The 17,375-nt window shown below is 39.7% G+C and overlaps 1 protein-coding gene across 1 annotated transcript; it reads left to right on the top strand.

Annotated features, from left to right (window-relative positions):
* Window positions 1-17,375, top strand: idh3b (isocitrate dehydrogenase (NAD(+)) 3 non-catalytic subunit beta). The gene is made up of 11 exons (XM_037679234.1): window positions 1-58; window positions 5,025-5,198; window positions 5,377-5,497; window positions 5,586-5,646; window positions 5,720-5,852; window positions 8,054-8,187; window positions 8,322-8,424; window positions 8,628-8,774; window positions 8,967-9,061; window positions 10,888-10,948; window positions 16,906-17,375. The coding sequence occupies exons 1-11, from the start codon at window positions 5-7 to the stop codon at window positions 16,981-16,983; spliced, it is 1,161 nt and encodes a 386-aa protein (XP_037535162.1). The 5' UTR covers window positions 1-4; the 3' UTR covers window positions 16,984-17,375.

Genomic DNA, 17,375 nt, shown 5'->3' with positions numbered 1-17,375 from the left:
GTGGATGTGTAAAACGATGGCGGTCGCCCTGAGGAGAAGCTTGGTAACATTGGTCAAGGTGAGTTGAGTTCACAGATTATGCTTACGGATTAATTGAGCATATACATTATTCTGAAATGTGTTTACGAGGTTTAACGTTGTGAAAATGAGGTGCTGTTATTTTCGACTGACTTGATGTGTCTTGAGTTGGTTATGGCTAACCATGATGAGTACACCATCATGGAAACGTTACAAGAAACCACAACAATTTACATGTTTTTTTCTCAGGGGAAAACTTAGTTGTTGTAAATAAAACAACAAACAAAAAAACATCACCAGACACATTTAAAGTATCTCCTTCCCGACCTTTAAACTCTGTTTTTGGTGTTTAATTTCTTAAATTTCTGTTGAACTTCACGCTGACAGGCTTTTTCCTAAACTTTAATTTTTGTCCGTTTTAAATGTCAAAAACTCATCCATCTCTCTTACAATGAAGGGTGTGATCGGAGCTAGTCTGTAGTTTCAAATTGTTGTAGACAAAGTTGTATTTTATTTATTTTTTTCATTCATTCAACCTTTATTTATACAGGTAAATCCCATTGAGCCTCGAGGACACATTTACAAGAGACACCTGATTTCAACAAAGAATGATGACAACAATAAACAACAGCGACAACAATAAACAGTTATAAAAAGTCATACAGTTTTTTTAATAAATAGGATGGCTAAAACAAACGAAAAGTAACAAAAACAGCTAGATTCTAAGGTGAATGTAGAAAACTAAAAACAGGAACATGTCTGCATTGGTCCCTGCCAGGAGTCCAACAGACTCTTAAAGCCACTTAGAGAGGTCAAGGTCGAGAACTTCAGATCTTTTTGTAAGATATTCCAGGAAACAGGAGCGGAGTAGGAGAAGGCCCTTTTGCCTAGTTCAGTCCTCACTGAGGGAACACTGCAGGTAATAATGTCCTGAGAGCGCACGCTGTAGCTGCACTCACGCAGAGACATGTAGGAGGAGATGTATGAAGGCAGCAGACCAAGAAGTGATTTAAAGATGAAAATGTACCAGTGAGAGTCTGCGTGAAGTTAATGATGTCCAGTTAACCAGTGAATACAGGGTGCAGTGGTGGGTACGATAATCACAGCCAGTTATGAATCTTAGTGCACCGTGATAGACAGCATCCAACATCTGCAGGGTTCTTGTAGGAGTGTCGTTTTCACACCAGATAGTCCGGTAGACTCGGTTCGGTTCGGGACCAATATTCATGAGCTTTTGTTTACATTTGAGCTGGTGAGTTTGCATTCGCACTGCACTGTGCAGTCGAGTCAACCTGTTGAACCAACCTGTTCCCCCGCTCGCCTGTGGGGGCGTTGCACCAAGAACTACTGAAAGAAACGACACAAAAACCTCTGAAGACACGTCTTCTTCTTCTGTAAATAAAAATAAAAAACGAAGTGGCATAAAGTTTTAGCAGTTTTAGGAGTTATATTTTGTCATTTTTCAAAAATGGACTCAGCATGAGCAGAAGATGAGACAGAAGACCATGGAGATTATTGTTTTTTCACACAAGGCAGCTGACGGCTCCATATAAGGTCAGAGCGTGTTTGTTTACCCTGCGGAGCGGGGCTCGGTCTGTTTACATTCACACTGTACTTGAACCGCGCTGGAGTTCGCTTCTACCGGACCGAGACCTAGGTTTTAGCCCGGGCCAGAGTTCGCCTTTTTGTTCCGTGACAGAGTTCGATGGCACGTTCACACCTCCCTAAACGAACCGGACTTTCTAAGAAAACGAGCTAGAGTTCGATTAAAGTGGACTAAACAGGGCTAGTGTGAATGCACCCTCAGTGCACCATGATAGACAACATCCAACATCTGCAGGGTTCTTGTCGGAGCGTTCTATCTATCTCATGTCTATCTCTCTTAGGAGGTTAATCTCATTGAGTCTCGGGGACTCATTTACAAGAGAGACCTGATCCTAACAAAAAAAGAGATGACCACAGTAGACAACAAAGATAATAACAAACAATCATAAAGGATCAACAAAGTCCATGCTCAATAATCCAGGTATACAATCCAACATTTTTCAGTCAGGTCATCTGGACAGTTTCTTTTTTTGTGCTGAAACGTTTCGCCTTCAATCCAGAAGGCTTCATCAGTCAAGGAAACACACAACAAAACTGATTCTTCCTCCAACAGCTTACTCCAAAGTGGAACAAACCAGTTCTGCTTGTGATTAGATGGTCTCTTTAAGCTGTTGGAGAAAGAATCAGTTTTGTTGTGTGTTTCTTTGACTGATGAAGCCTTCCGGATCGAAGGAGAAACGTTTCAGCACAAAATTAGAAACTGTCCAGATGACCTGACTGAAAAATGTTGGAATCATAAAGGATGCGTACAAATTGAGATTTTTTTTTTTTAACAAGTGAAAATAAAATGGTATTTAAAAGAAATTGTAATAAAAAACAGCTAGAATGTAGGGCGGTGTAGAAAACTAAAAACAAGAACATACATGTCTGCACTGGTTTTTCCTGGGAACTTAAAATATATTTAAAGCCGATTAGAGAGGTCAAGGTCGATCTGTTCTTTTGAACTGTTTGGACATAAAGCTGCTATTCTCAATTGTGTAATTTGCTTCCAGATAAGTACTATGAAGTACCTAATTTATTCTTGCAAGATAATCTGGGGAGTCATGTCATCCCCAAGTGAAAGACAAATTGAAAGGAAAAATAAATCATACAATTGGAAAAAGTTACAGAATAGTTTTGTCTGTCCAATATTTTAGAGATACATCGTGCTGAAAACAAGGCTGGGGCGAGCGGACAAAGCATTTTATAAAATCATACTTGATTTTTTTTTTCTCTGTTCTTCTTAAATTCCTGAAAGCCATTTATAACCAATAATAATACAGTTAATAATAGCTGCTGCATATTTTAGATATTATTTTACATTTATCTGAAATTGTTTAATAAGTCCTATTGCATAAATAAGATGGTGTGACCAGTCAAACGAGTGTGAATTGATTGTCTTTCTTTCTTGTCAGTTATCTTACAAACAGGACGCTGAATATATTGAATATTAACATTTAATAAAAAAAAACTTTACAACTGTAAGTTATTATAAAATAAATCTTACATGGACTCTTTGGTATAGGTGTAGCATCTTTATTCTACTCGGGCGACACCCATTGGTCATCACGTATCCATCAGGAGTTTAAATGGGCGTTCATATCCTTACAACATTCTTGCATATACTTGAAGGAATATATGAGATAAAAGTGAAATAATCTACTTCATATATCAGTTTTTCACAACACAACAGGATTTTCCCCAAACTAAAAATGGCAGATTGACGTCACGTGACCGATGACGTCACACGCCAACATAAGAATGGTCAATCAAGTAAAGTTTTACTTTGCATGGGTTAAAATTACTGATGTAAAAAGTCATGAAACTAGTTGTTGCATTTTAAACAGCAATGCAGATGGCACCGTGCTGGCTTAGTGGTAGCACTATTGCCTCACAGCAAGAAGGTCTTGGGCTCAATCCCTGGTTTGGATCAGGGGTCTTTCTGGGTGGAGTTTGCATGTTCTCCTCGTGTTTACGTGGGTTTTCTCTGGATAATCTGGTTTTCATTCAACCTTTATTTAGACAGGTTAATCCCAGTGAGCTTCGAGGACAAGAGAGACCTGATGTCTTCTCACAGTCCAAAAACATGCATGTTAGGCTGCTTTCAGGCCCAAGCCTCTCTTGCAAAAGAGATCTGTGATCTCAGTGGGATTGGCCTGCTTAAATAAAGTAATTCAATTCAGTTGATTTATATAGCGCCAAATCACAACAAAGTTGTCTCAGGGCACTTTACAGGAACATTCACAAACATAAAAGCCAATTAGTAAAGTTCTCCATCTAAGGAATCCAGCAGACAAGTTGAATCTTGGCTTCGTTGCAGTCTTCCATCCTGAGCAAGCACAGTGGCAACAGTGGAAAGTAAAAACTCCCTTTTAAAAGGAAGAAACCTCCAGCAGAACCAGGCGCAGGACAAGCGGCCATCTGCTTTGACCGGCTGGTTTGAGAGGACAGGAAGGAGAGACAGACGAACACAGAATGGCAGGTCCACGTATAGGTCCACGTATAGGTCCAGGTATAGGTCCAGGTATAGGTCCAGGTGTATCTGAAAAACAAAACAAAACAACAAAAAACGCATGTTAAGGATAGAAAAAAAAATACAAATACAAAACCGTAATAATAAAAAATAATATTAATAATTTTAGAGACCTTTAGGGATGAGGATCAGTTCCTCCAAATCCTAGGCCATGGTCTTGAGCCGGAAAGGGGTAGAGTGCCCTCTCCGGGTCAGGGAGGAGGTCCTACCCTCATCTATGGTCACGAGCTTTGGGTTGTGACCGAAAGAATGAGATCTCGGATACAAGCGGCCGAAATGAGTTTTCTCCGCAGGGTGTCTGGGCTCTCCCTTAGAGACAGGGTGAGAAGCTCGATCATCCGGGAGGGACTCTGAGTAGAACCGCTGCTTCTCCATGTCGAGAGGAGCCAGTTGAGGTGGCTCAGGCATCTGTTTAGGATGCCTTCTGGACGCCTCCCTGGTGAGGTGTTCCGGACACGTCCCACCGGAAGGAGGCCCAGAGGAAGACCCAGGACACGCTGGAGGGACTATGTTTCTCGGCTGGCCTGGGAACGCCTCGGGATTCCCCCGGAAGAGCTGGCCCAAGTGGCTGGAGAGAGGGAAGTCTGGGCCTCCCTACTTAGGCTGCTACCCCCGCGACCCGACCCCGGATAAGCGGAAGAAAATGGATGGATGGATGGATGGAGACCTTTAGGTTTCTAAAACAAAATTGTCCGTAGGGTCAAAGCTTGTGAGTTTTTCTTGACTTGCACAATCTGTCCAGGGACCTGAAGTAAGACATTTCTTTGTTGATGATGGTCTAAGCAAACAACATTTGAAGGTTTTTCAGTAGAGTCACAGCTATACTAAGAGGGGAAGCAATCTGTTTATAATGTGCTTTCACAACTATGTGTTTGTTGTTGCCCTTCAGGACCTGGGAGTCCCCCGCTGGCAGCAGCTGGCCTCTCGACCTCTGAGTGTGTCTGCAGGGCTGTGCAATTCAAAGTCCCCAATGGCCCGCGCTGATGGGACCTTCAAGGTCACAATGGTTCCTGGAGATGGAGTAGGACCTGAGCTGATGACTGCTGTCAAGGATGTCTTTAAGGTACTTGTAACGAGGGCGGGGACGGAGCATTTAGTGCCTTTTGTCACCTTGTCTCTTGTATGTTTACAAAGTGTACACTGTTTATTTTACATCATTATAATTATTGGCTACTTTTTCATTTAGGGCTTTGAGTTTTTCCAAGCTTACATCTTGTCACTGTTTTCTTTTTTATGTTCAGGCAGGAAACATCCCTGTTGAATTTGAGGAATTTCATCTGAGTGAAGTGCAAAACATGGCCACTGAGGAGAAACTAGAGCAAGTATTGACTTCACTGAGGAACAACAGAGTAGCTATCAAAGGTTAGACTCACCTTAGACAAAAAAAATTAAATAATTAATTACAAAACAAATTGTAACGCTCACAAATATTATTATTCTTTTATATTAGGAAAGATTCACACACCTATGGAGTTCAAAGGAGAATTGGCATCATATGAAATGAAACTAAGGTATATAAAAATAATAAAATAATACGTATTAATATTTAGTTTTAAAATAACTACATCACTTTGATTTCCCCAGACGTAAACTGGACCTGTTTGCTAACGTGGTTCATGTGAATAGCCTCCCTGGTTACAACACCCGCCACAACAACCTGGACCTCGTCATCATCCGTGAGCAGACTGAGGGGGAGTACAGCTCACTGGAGCACGAGGTAAACGACTAGATGAACTACAGTACTACACATCTGGCATAAAAACCCTAGAGTCCAATCAAATATAGGACAATACATAAAATTAGTTAACTTGTTGTTTATTTATGTTTCCATTAGGGCTGCAACTAACGATTATTCCAACAACTGATTAATCGACCGATTATTTTTCCGCGGTTAATCGATGAATCGGCAATTTTTTAAAAAAGTTTTAATTTCCACCCCTTTATTCCAAAATTGAACATTTGACTGACATAGCAATTAAAACAGGTCGCTACTTGACTATTCTGTTAGTAAAATATTGAATAATAAAAAATAAAGGTTAGTCAAATAGCTTAAAAAAATGAATGTACACAAAAATATAAACCAATGTATCTTTATACCTGCACAACATGTAGCTACTTTGTAAAATGTGTCCTTGAGGGAAGAGTGTAACCTGGATTAAAAGTGTGGATTATTGTAGTGAAGCCTATCTAGAAAAAAGTTTAGTCTGGTCCCTCTGGACATTCAAAACATAAAACAAAACAAAAAAGGTAGAAAGGTTGGGTTTTTTTTTGTTGTTGTTTGTTTTTTGAATGTCCAGAGGACCAGACTAAACTTTTTTTAGATTTTTCTACCTGGATTATTGAGCATGCATCAGGATATTGTAGTGAAGCCTTCGTCTTCAACCATCGACAGAGGCCTCATGTCGGTGATGATCATTTAAGAATGTTTCAGTGAAGACAGCTGCTGCTGTGGTGTCCATGATGTCTGTCCGTCATGAAGCTGTCATTGTTTGTTGTTGTTTTCTGGACTGAGACAGTAAATATGTATTATATTATAATTTACAGCAACTCAAGAAATGCCTTGTTTCTCTTACAGTGTTGGGTTCAGGCAAAAGTAGCTCAAAGAGCAATTAAACACACAAACACACACACACACACACACACACACACATAAAATATTTAATTACACACATTTGAGTAGATGTAATAAATGACTTTAATTCCTGTTTAAATGCAATTCATCCTGCCATACCTGCAGTGTCTTCAGACTTTGCCAGCAAATTAAAAGTTGAAGCTTAATCATTAAATTATTATCTTGTGTTAGATTTATTTATAAATCACATTTAAACACTACTTGTACCAATTAAATTAAATAAAAAGTAACACACGTTCTCTATCACCGTCATTAATCAGCAAACAAACAAGCGGCAGCTTCATCTACCAGACAGACTGACGTTACGTTTTTTCTCTTGGAAACAGAACAAATGTAGAATATTGTAGAGACTCACCTGCAACACATGATGAGTTGTATCTGCTGCTGCTCCTTCCTCCTCCTCGTGACTCCGACATGTTTACATTTCATCTCCGTGGTTCTCCCGTGTCGTGTCGTCACTTTTTCAAAGCTGCATGTTGCTCAGTTTTTATCTTTGTGAAGAGCTCCCACACTTTAAAGGACTTGGGTCGAACAGTTTTCTCTGCGTCGGTCATTTGTAAAATTTACTTAATTTCATTTGAAAACAGCCTCTGCTCTGCTTCCACCTCCCCCCTCGCTCTGTTCAACTCACGCTGCAGAGTGTTTTTTTTTTTTTCAAACTTTATTCAGTCAGTCAGCATTGACAATGAACTGCAGGTGAACAAAACGGCTCTGCAGCGCCGTGAAAGACGCATAATCGCGCGACACAACAAATCGATAATGAAATTTGTTGCCATCCATCCATCCATCCATTTTCTTTACCCGTTTGTTCCATTTTGGGTCACGGGGGTCGCTGGTGCCCATGTCCAGCAATCACTGTGCGAGGGGCGGGGTACACCCTGGACGGGTCGCAAGTCCATCACAGGGCCACATAGAGACACACGAGACAAACAACCATTCATTCTCTCACTCACACCTAGGGACAATTTAGAGTTACCAATCAGCCTAACATGCATGTTTTTGGTCTGTGGGAGGAAACCGGAGCACCCGGAGAAAACCCACGCATGCACGGAGAGAACACGCAAACTCCACCCAGAAAGGCCCCTGGACCGGGGTTTGAACCAGGGACCTTCTCACTGAGAGGCAGCAGCTCTACCAGTTGCGCCACCGTGCTGCCGAAATTTGTTGTCAATGCTTTTAATCATCGATTTTTATCAATTTTATAAATTTGTTGTTGCAGCCTTAATTTCCATGCTTTTAAATAAGAACATATCTGTGAAGTAATATTCACCCTTCTCTCTGTTCAGAGTGTATCAGGTGTGATTGAATGTTTGAAGATCATCACCAGAGAAAAGTCACGGCGTATCGCCAAGTTCGCCTTTGATTACGCCACCAAGAAGGGCCGGAACAAGGTCACAGCTGTCCACAAAGCCAATATCATGTGAGTCCATCTTCAGGAAAGCTTCCTCATTGTTTGCATACTTTTGCATATTAAATATTAAAACTGAATAAGGTTTCTGATTTATATCACAGGTACCTAAACAATTTTTGTTTCCATGCTCTGTGTCTTTTCAGGAAATTAGGTGATGGCTTGTTCCTGCAGAGTTGTGCAGAGGTGGCACAGCTGTACCCCAAAATCAAATACGAGAACATAATCATCGACAACTGTTGTATGCAGGTATTTACAACTTCACAATTCACTATCTGATATTGTTTAAACTTCAGGAACAATTCTCTCGTTGCTCGTCCAAAACTTAGCTGTTGTAAATATTCTAACTTTTCTTTTTCTCCTGACTGGCTGAACACTGATCATTCAGTTTTGGTTTTAAATTTTTTACGTGACATCTTTAAATCTGTCATTGTCTGTATTTTTTTCTGCAGCTGGTTCAGAATCCATACCAGTTTGATGTATTGGTGATGCCCAACTTGTATGGAAATATTATCGATAATTTGGCAGCAGGGCTGGTTGGAGGAGCAGGAGTGGTCCCTGGGGAAAGCTACAGCGCTGAATACGCTGTGTTTGAGACGGTGAGTTTCCTTTTTTAACTTACTTTTGTTGGTTAAAAGTTGAAAGAGATGAGAAACCAAACTGTTGTTCTGTACATGTATTTCGTCCTGTTCATTTGTGATTAAAAGTGAAAGAAATTAGTTTGTTGCACACTTTACCTTTGCACTGTTGGTTAACCGTTTTCCATATTATTCTGTTTTATTTTTTTCCAGGGTGCACGCCACCCTTTTGCACAAGCTGTAGGAAGGAATATTGCCAACCCGACCGCCATGCTGCTCAGTGCTGCGAATATGCTTCGACACCTCAAGTGAGTCCACTTTAATGAACAATTCCATTACAGTAGTTCCTCGCTACTTCGCCGTTCGTTTATCGTGGACTCGCTCTATCGGGGTTTTTCTAAGTAATATTGGACATGACACACAAATGGTTGATGAATGAGCCGCACGATCGGCATGGATTTTTATTTAAAATAAATTATTTTAAATTATTTTGCACCTGTGTGCAGTCCACACTGAACATAAGCTTCTTCCTGCAGCTGATCAGCTGATCTCCGCTCTGCTGCGGAAAAGTGGGCGTGGCCAAGAGCGCTGGCAGGTAGCAGAGTGCAGCTGAGGCAGAGAGTTGAGATCATGACATTCTGTGCTCTTTTAGAGCGTTTACAGGAGGGCTCTTCAACTGATTGCCCGCGGGCTGGAAATGGCCTACGGGTGACTTCAATCCAGCCACTTCATAAAAAAAATTGGGAGGGGGCGGTTCTGGGTTTGGGGTTCTGTTTATTGTATTTATGATTCAATGCAATAAAATAAACACATTTAAAATGTAGGGCTGGGCCATATCATATTGTTCACGATAATACCAGTAAAAAAAGCTTGCCCGGGAAAATGGTATATGATATCATGATAAGATATCATGATGTGCTAATTTCATGACGTAAATACATCAGTGATTCTCCTATCATTATACAAGCGGGGCGCCCTGCCCCATTGACAGAACCGAGCATGGCAAATTACTGAACCAAACTGCACACACACCCTCCCCCCACACCTGTCGCTACTGGCGTAACGCTAATTAGCTGCACGCAATACTAGCTAGCTAAAAACAAACAACGCATGGCTCAGCGTGTTTCTCCATACAGCTCTAAACTGCCGGTACAGACAGTGCACAGCTCAACTGTCTCTCCCTCCCCCCCACCCTGCTCTGGGCTGCCGGTACAAGCGCAGCTCAGCTCTGTCTCTTGAGCTTCACAGTCCATGGACTAAAGAAAAGAGTCAGGTGATCAAAGACAAAAAAGTCAGAAATGAATCATTCTTGCAGGAACAGAAGAAGCTGAAACACCACAAGCTTCAGGGTCAGGTGAAGACACCTTGTCACAAGTTTTGGAAGTTATAACTCATTTAAAGGCAACATGTTTTTGTTGTATGTTACATTTATGCTTAACAGATGTTAAGCTTTATTTTATTTAGTTATTTTGGGAAACTTCACCTGCACTTTAGTTTTTGTGGTGGATTTATTTATCTATATTTTGTGCAAACTTTTTCAATCTAAATAACAGAAGGATCATTTTTATTTTTATACTTTGAGACTGAATACTTTACATAATGTAATTTCAGTAAAATTAACCCTTGGTTTTTTATTTATTTTTATATAATACTGCAAAGCAACATGTTAAGTTAATTTTGTCAAATGAATAACTGATTTCTGGGGGGTTTTTGTGTTTTTTTTTTATTATTGTTATATCACAAAATTTATCGTTAGCGTCAGAATGCTCAGAAATATCACAATTAAAAGGTAACAGATCATTGTAAACTTTGGTTTATTTACATAATGATTTTAATCGCTGGATGTCTGGCCCTCGAGATATATATATATATATATATATATATATATATATATATATATAGCTTGTAGCTGTTTTAAGTGCTTTATAAATAAAGTGGTATGGTATGATGTATGTATATATATATACACTAAAATAAACTACTACGTACTACTTGTACTAATATTCCTACTTCAAGTTTTTTCCCTTATCGCGGGGCTTCAAGGTGCGGATGCTCCACGAGAAACAAGGGACTACTGTACAAGTTCTGGCACAAACAAAAAAATTACAACCACTATCATTGTACTTTGTTTCAGTTTGGAATACCACTCCCAAATGGTAACAGATGCTGTGAAGAAGGTCATCAAACAGGGAAAGGTAAATTGTTGTGTTAGTTTGAACTTTTCTGTGGTTACTGGTGCATGATGGGATCATGGGATTCAATCTAAAGACCTCTACTTACACATTAACGTACCACAAACACTAATAATACTAACACAGTCTTATTGTACTGGACAAACCAAATACTAACTGCTGGTTCTGCAAAAATGTGAACGTGAATAAAACTTGCATGCCTTCGTATGTTGGGGTTTGTAGGTCAGTAGCTGAAAATGTCATGCGAGTCTTAAATGCACTTCAGAAAACTAAAAATGTGTTATGATAAGAAGGGAGTTGAACTTTATGTTCTCACTTTGATCAGTCAAATAAAAACAATGGTGCAACATATTATCTGTGACATTAGCAGCTTTTGGCCTACAGATGTTTTAATTAAACAAACTGCTGACTCATCTGTTAGAGAGCCTTTGATTCACTCCACTTGAAACTGCCTGTAAGAACACGTTTCTGCTCTGCAGCATCTCTTTTCCTGCTTTATTTCATCCTGCCCGGGCGTAATGAATTATAATAATCTCCGGTTCTTTTCTCATCTTTTTAAAACTAAATTTTATTTACTTCCTGCTGTCAAACATGCACTAACACAAACGCAAATAACATTTTTTTCTGCTGTAAGTTGCTGATTATCATGAACTGACAGCAGCATTTGTCTGCACATGATCAAATAGCTCCTTTTCCTTTTTAATTCCCCCTTCTCCTTGTGTCTGTTTATCCCGTGTGTTCGTTTGTGTTAATGTTTGTGTGTATACTGTTTGTGCACATCCCAGGTACGGACACGAGACCTTGGCGGGTACTGTACCACTGGTGACTTTGTGCATGCAGTGGTGGAAAACCTGCATCACAAGCCGGTTTATTAGGTCATTTCAACCCATTTGTCACTGACCTCGCCTTAAGTCTGGTCACTGATCTTAACATGTGTTGAGAGAAGGTTCAAATCAAACCCCTCCTGCGCTGTTAAAGGAAGTTTATGGTTTATACTGAGCTTGCTGATAAATCCAGTGGAAGTAGCAGCGATGCTCTTTAAGAAAAATGTGCAACTGAAGAGGATTTCCATCAAGGAGCCCGGTCTTATGTTTTCTACCTCCATCTGCATCCCTTCTCTTGTTTTTTATTTGTATTTTTTATTTTTTGTTCTCAGGCTGAATGTGACTAAACCAGATTGTTGTTTCATGCATTTTGAGAGCCCTTTCACATTAATAGTTTGGATTTTTCACGAGTAGTTGTGTGTGTGGTACTTATGAGCAGTCAGTGTCTTACCTGCAGTTATCAGGGGTCAGAATGATCCAAATTTCATAATGGGAAGATGTAATAATAGATGGGCATTAAAGCAAATTAAAATGACTCAAAATTAAAAGTACTTAGGAAGTTTCAAGTGAAATGCTGTTGTCTTGCTCACTTTATTTTAACCGACCAACATTTCTGTCATCTGTCTGTCATTTATATATGTTCAGCTTATCTTTAAAAGTGCTTCTTGTCGTATGGAAAGGACAGAGTTGTTACAGCTGATCAGTGGTAACATTTGTGAAGCAGCCACGTCGCACAACGATGCAAAGTAAAACAATGACTTGAGTAGCAAAGTAGTGAGAAAGGAAGCAAATGCCTGATGTGAAAGTTATGCACTCTAAACATACACTGACATTTTTAATATATCCAACAAAGTTAAGTCGGGTCGTCTGGATGGTTTCTTTTTTTTTTGTTGTTGTTGTTGAAATGTTTCGTCTTTCATCTAAAAAAACTTCATCAGTCCAAGGAGCCACAACAACTTCAGTCTTATTAATAGCACCTTCACATAGTTGGTCAACCAGTTTGATGGTTCCAAGTAGAGATGCACGATATTATTGGCATGGTATCAGCCGATATTAGCGTTAAAGTTCAATATCAGACATCAGCCATTCCATCAAAATAACTCGCCGATATAAAAGACGCTGTTTTTGTATGATAATCCAGGGACGAGGATGCCTGCAGCGGCAGCTCAACGTGATGATGTCATGCGCACCTACCTGATCTCACGGCGGAGAGGAAAAAGTCAAAATGTCGGCAGTGTGGAAGTTTTTTTTTTGTTGAGGATATTGGGTTCCGAAGATTTATGGACTACGTTGAGCCTCGCTACATCGTCCTCAGTCTGAGATATTTTTCTGACGTAGCCTTACCCGAGTTACAAGCCGTCATTTCCGACATCATTGAGAAGCTAATAGCTGATAGCACTTGGGTGAGTTTTACCACAGACATTTGGACGTCGTGTTAGCCCGTTAGCATGATAAGTCTTACGGCACAATGGATAGACAAAAACTTTGAACTTAAAAAATCTGTCCTTCATGCACAAGAGTGCAGAGGATCCCACACTGCAGCTATAGGAACCTGGAACAAGCCTCCACAAGTGAGACGGCATCACAGGTGACTAATGCTAATAAATAACATTTAACACTTCTCATTTTATATAAGTTAAAGTGCTATGCATATGGTTGTTGCTGAATATATGTCACCAGCTCTTACAGCTGTTACACAATTTTTGTAGCAAATAAGCCTAAATAAGACGGATATGTTCTGACAAAGGAACGTGTATGAAAAATATCTGTATCGGTTATCGGCCAAATAAGTTTTAATATATTGGATATCGGCCAAAAATCCAATATCGTGCATCCCTAGTGCTAAGATGGTTTCTGGAGTCTGCCCTCTCCCCCGCTGGCTTGCTTGAGGCAGTCATGGCCAAAGTGGTTTAAAACAGCCTGAGTCATGCTCAATAATCCAGGTAGAAAAATCCAACAAATTTAAGTCATGGCCACTCTGGCCATGATGGCTGCCTCAAACTAGTCGGCAGGGGAGAGGGCGGACTCTGGAAATCATCTTAGCACCATCAAACTGGTTGACCCACTATGTGAAGGTGCTATTTATAAGACTGAGTTTGTTGTGGCTCCTCGGACTGATGAAGTCTTTTGGATGAAAGATGAAACATTTCAACAAATAGAAAAAAAGGAAGGAACCGTCCAGACGACCTGACTTGACTTTGTTGGATTTTTCTACCTGGATTATTGAGCATGAATCAGGATTTTTCATATATGCTTTAATATGTAGCTGTTGGCTCATCTTGCAGGCCAGGAATATTTTTATTTTATTCCTCAAATTGTGATTGTGATCGTTATCTACTGCAGGTAAGACACTGACTAATCACAGGACATACACTGCTGATTGTCCTGTACCTGCCGATTGTCCCCCAGACAAAACTGACAACTAAATGAGACGGAGCCTTTTCGTCTGTGGTTCCAAGACTCTGGAACTGCTTTCCTCAAACTCTTAGATCAGCAGACTCAGTTGGTTCCTTTAAAGGCCAGCTAAAAACTCATCTTTTTTTAATTTGCCTTTGCTTAAATTTGTTTTGTGCACTTCTTTATTTTGTTTGTCGAAGCACTTTGTGATGTTAATCTTGAGAAGTGCTATATAATAAAGTTTTATTTACACATAACCCCACTTTCAAAGAAGGGGTAATGTTGGAAAGGGGAATGCTTTGCTTTTTTACATGATTAAAAACTATCTTTAAATCATAAAAACTGCCTTAATGTTCATTCATATTTACCAGTGTCCTTCAGTCCTACAAAGACTGAATGTAAAACTATTTTACAATATAATATTTTTATAAATAAAATATTTTTAAATATTTATTTTAGCACCAGAATCCAAACTGAGTTTATAGTTGGACAAACTGAGTTAGTCCTGTGTGTTACTGGGAATAAGTTGATTTAGTGGAGACCACAGCCCCTTTGTGCCTCTGTGGCCAAATGTTTTCTTAAAAAAAAAAAAAACTGCACCCAGTTCGTTTGCATTGAGACAATATTTCCATTTGAACATTAAAAAGAGAATAAAAGCAGCAACCCTGACCGTTTCAAAAAGACGCTTCAAAATACTGCTCATATTCACAGCACCAACGCTCACATGAAAGGACTGGATGGACTGGTTAAGGTGGCTGTGTTGAATGAAACGCTTCAGAACGCCTGACCTGAAGTGTTACATGAACAGAACCGTATGGTCAGAACCACATCTAACTAAATGGTCCTGGTGTCCATCAAACTTCCTGTTTTCATTATCTCTGATGCAGAACTTCATCCAAGCTTTATGTCCAGGTGGTCCTAAAACCTTGCTCCCAGCCGTTAACCTTGTTTTTATGGTCAAACCCGACATTTATTTCATTTACAACCCTGGCACAGTGGTGTAGTCTGCATTTTTGTACTGGGTATATTGTGCTTAGAAACCAAAGTACACCAGTTAGTACAATGTAATTGTCAATTTATTTTGATTTTTAAGCATATTGAACATTTCCAAATTTATCTGATGCTTGTATTTGAATAAATGAACAACAAACTTTGTACAACAGTTGGTTTTGTTGAAAAACATGTTATAGAATTTATAAAATGGTATCAAAGCAAAACATTTTCAAGTGTTTAAGTACAGAAGTATTAATTGTACAAAAAGCTAGGGATGCACGATATTGGATTTTTGGCCACCGATATGTTAAAAATTATTTGGCTAATAACCGATACCAATATCAATGTTTCTTTTCCTAGACCTTATTATTTTATTAACCTTTTATTTAATCAGGCAAATTCCATTGAGATCACAGATTTCTTTTGCAAGGGAGGCCTGGACCTGAAGGCAGCCCAACATGCATGTTTTTGGTCTGTGAGAGGAAACCGGAGTACACGGAGAAAACCCACCCCTTCTTCCTCCAAACCCTTGGACCTTAATTTCCAAATGAAAAGCACACTTTACTTTCATCAGAAAAGAGGACAGAGGAACCCAACAGTCCCATCTCCCGGATGCGTCTGAATGTGGTGGTTTTTGAAGCTGACTCCCGCCTCAATCCACTCTTTCTGGATCTGTGTCAGATTCTGGAATCTTCTCTGTTTGATAATCTGCTGAAGCCCACGGTCATCTCTTTTGCTGGTGCATCTTCTCCTGCCACATTTTGCCCTTCCACTAGACTTTCCATTGATATGCTTGGACACAGCACTCTATGAACAGCCAGCCTCCTTAGCTATGAACTTTTGTGGCTTACCCGTCCCATGGAGGGTATCAATGATGGACTTCTGGCCAGTTATGTCTGCAGTCTTCCCCATATTGAACCAAACTGAGACAATTGAACCAAACTGAAGCAATTTAATGACACCTGGCGGAACCTGTGCAGGTGCTTTGAGTTTAGTAGATGATTAGTGTCACACTCAGTTTAAAACATTCACGCCCTGCAACATTTGGGCTGATTTCTCCACAGTATTCTAATGTTTTGAATTCCTGTTTTCGTGGGTTTCATGAGCTGGAAGCCCAAATTATGTAAAAATAAACAAATAAATATTTGAAATTGTTTAAACTGTGGGCCCTAAATAAATTAAATTAACTTTTTGAATGGAATTATGGAAGTTAAACAACTTTTCCATGATGTTCAAATTTTTTGGAAAAGGTCTGTTTATAAAACAGTGCCTTTTATATCGGTGAGTTATTTTGATGGAATGTCCAATATTTAACTTTATCGCTAATATCGGCCGATACCATGCCGGTTATATTGTGCATCCCTACAAAAAACAGGTTGAACCTACTCAGTGTGTCTAAAATGTTCCAAATGTGTTGACAATGACATATGCCCAATAATATGTCATGTACAGTATCATTGGGCACTTTTAAGTGGGTATACTGAAATTCCCAATTTTCTAATGGGTATACTCCGTATGCCCGCATATCACATAGACTACACCACTGCCCTGGCTTGTGTTTAAATTCTGATGTAATTTTTGATATAGTATAGGTGTTTTGTTTTCTAAAAGAGTATCTCCATCTCTGATCCCTCAGTGTAAAATATTTATCAAAGGCTCTCTAACAGACCAGCTGTGGTGCTGTATGTGGACATGTGTCGCAGCAGCTGTGCATATAGTAACACGCTGTCCTTATGTTTACAACAGGTGCGCACCGGAGACCTCGGGGGCTATGCGACAAGCGATGAATTCACCCGGGCTGTCATTGCTAACCTGGCAGTCTAAGCTTTGCAAAGGCAAATCTGTCAGCTGCTAAGACGCACACATGCAGTCTGGCATTAATGTATTTCATCAAGACCTTGAGCACGTCATTTATTCTTGCGCACAGCTAAATGCGAAGGAAATACACAGATATGTTTGCTAACTTCCTGCTTTTTACATCACAATACCATTATAAAGTCCTAATCTGCACAATCAGCTGCTCCCCCAGTCAATCCCGTTGTGCTCTTATCCTATAATTTCTGTGTTACGGGTTTATTTCAGGAGATTAACCATCAGTCAAAACATGATGGATATGTACTACTTATTTATTAACTTTAAGTTGTGGCGTATTCTTCATTTATGATGCATTTTGAATAATAAATGAGATGTGTGAAATATTTGTATCGCTCCTAATG

Source organism: Nematolebias whitei, chromosome 7 (assembly GCF_014905685.2).
Source record: "Nematolebias whitei isolate Nwh7 chromosome 7, NemWhi1, whole genome shotgun sequence".
Classification (NCBI taxonomy): Eukaryota; Metazoa; Chordata; class Actinopteri; order Cyprinodontiformes; family Rivulidae; genus Nematolebias; species Nematolebias whitei.
The sequence above is the reverse complement of the archived record's forward strand: the minus strand, read 5'-3'. Positions and strand labels throughout refer to the sequence as shown.

Coding starts and splice junctions, on each gene's coding strand:
- idh3b (XM_037679234.1), top strand. CDS start 5: ATGTGTAAAACGATGGCGGTCGCCCTGAGGAGAAGCTTGGTAACATTG. Junction 5,498..5,585: donor CAACAGAGTAGCTATCAAAG/GTTAGACTCACC, acceptor CTTTTATATTAG/GAAAGATTCACACACCTATG. Junction 8,775..8,966: donor AATACGCTGTGTTTGAGACG/GTGAGTTTCCTT, acceptor ATTTTTTTCCAG/GGTGCACGCCACCCTTTTGC.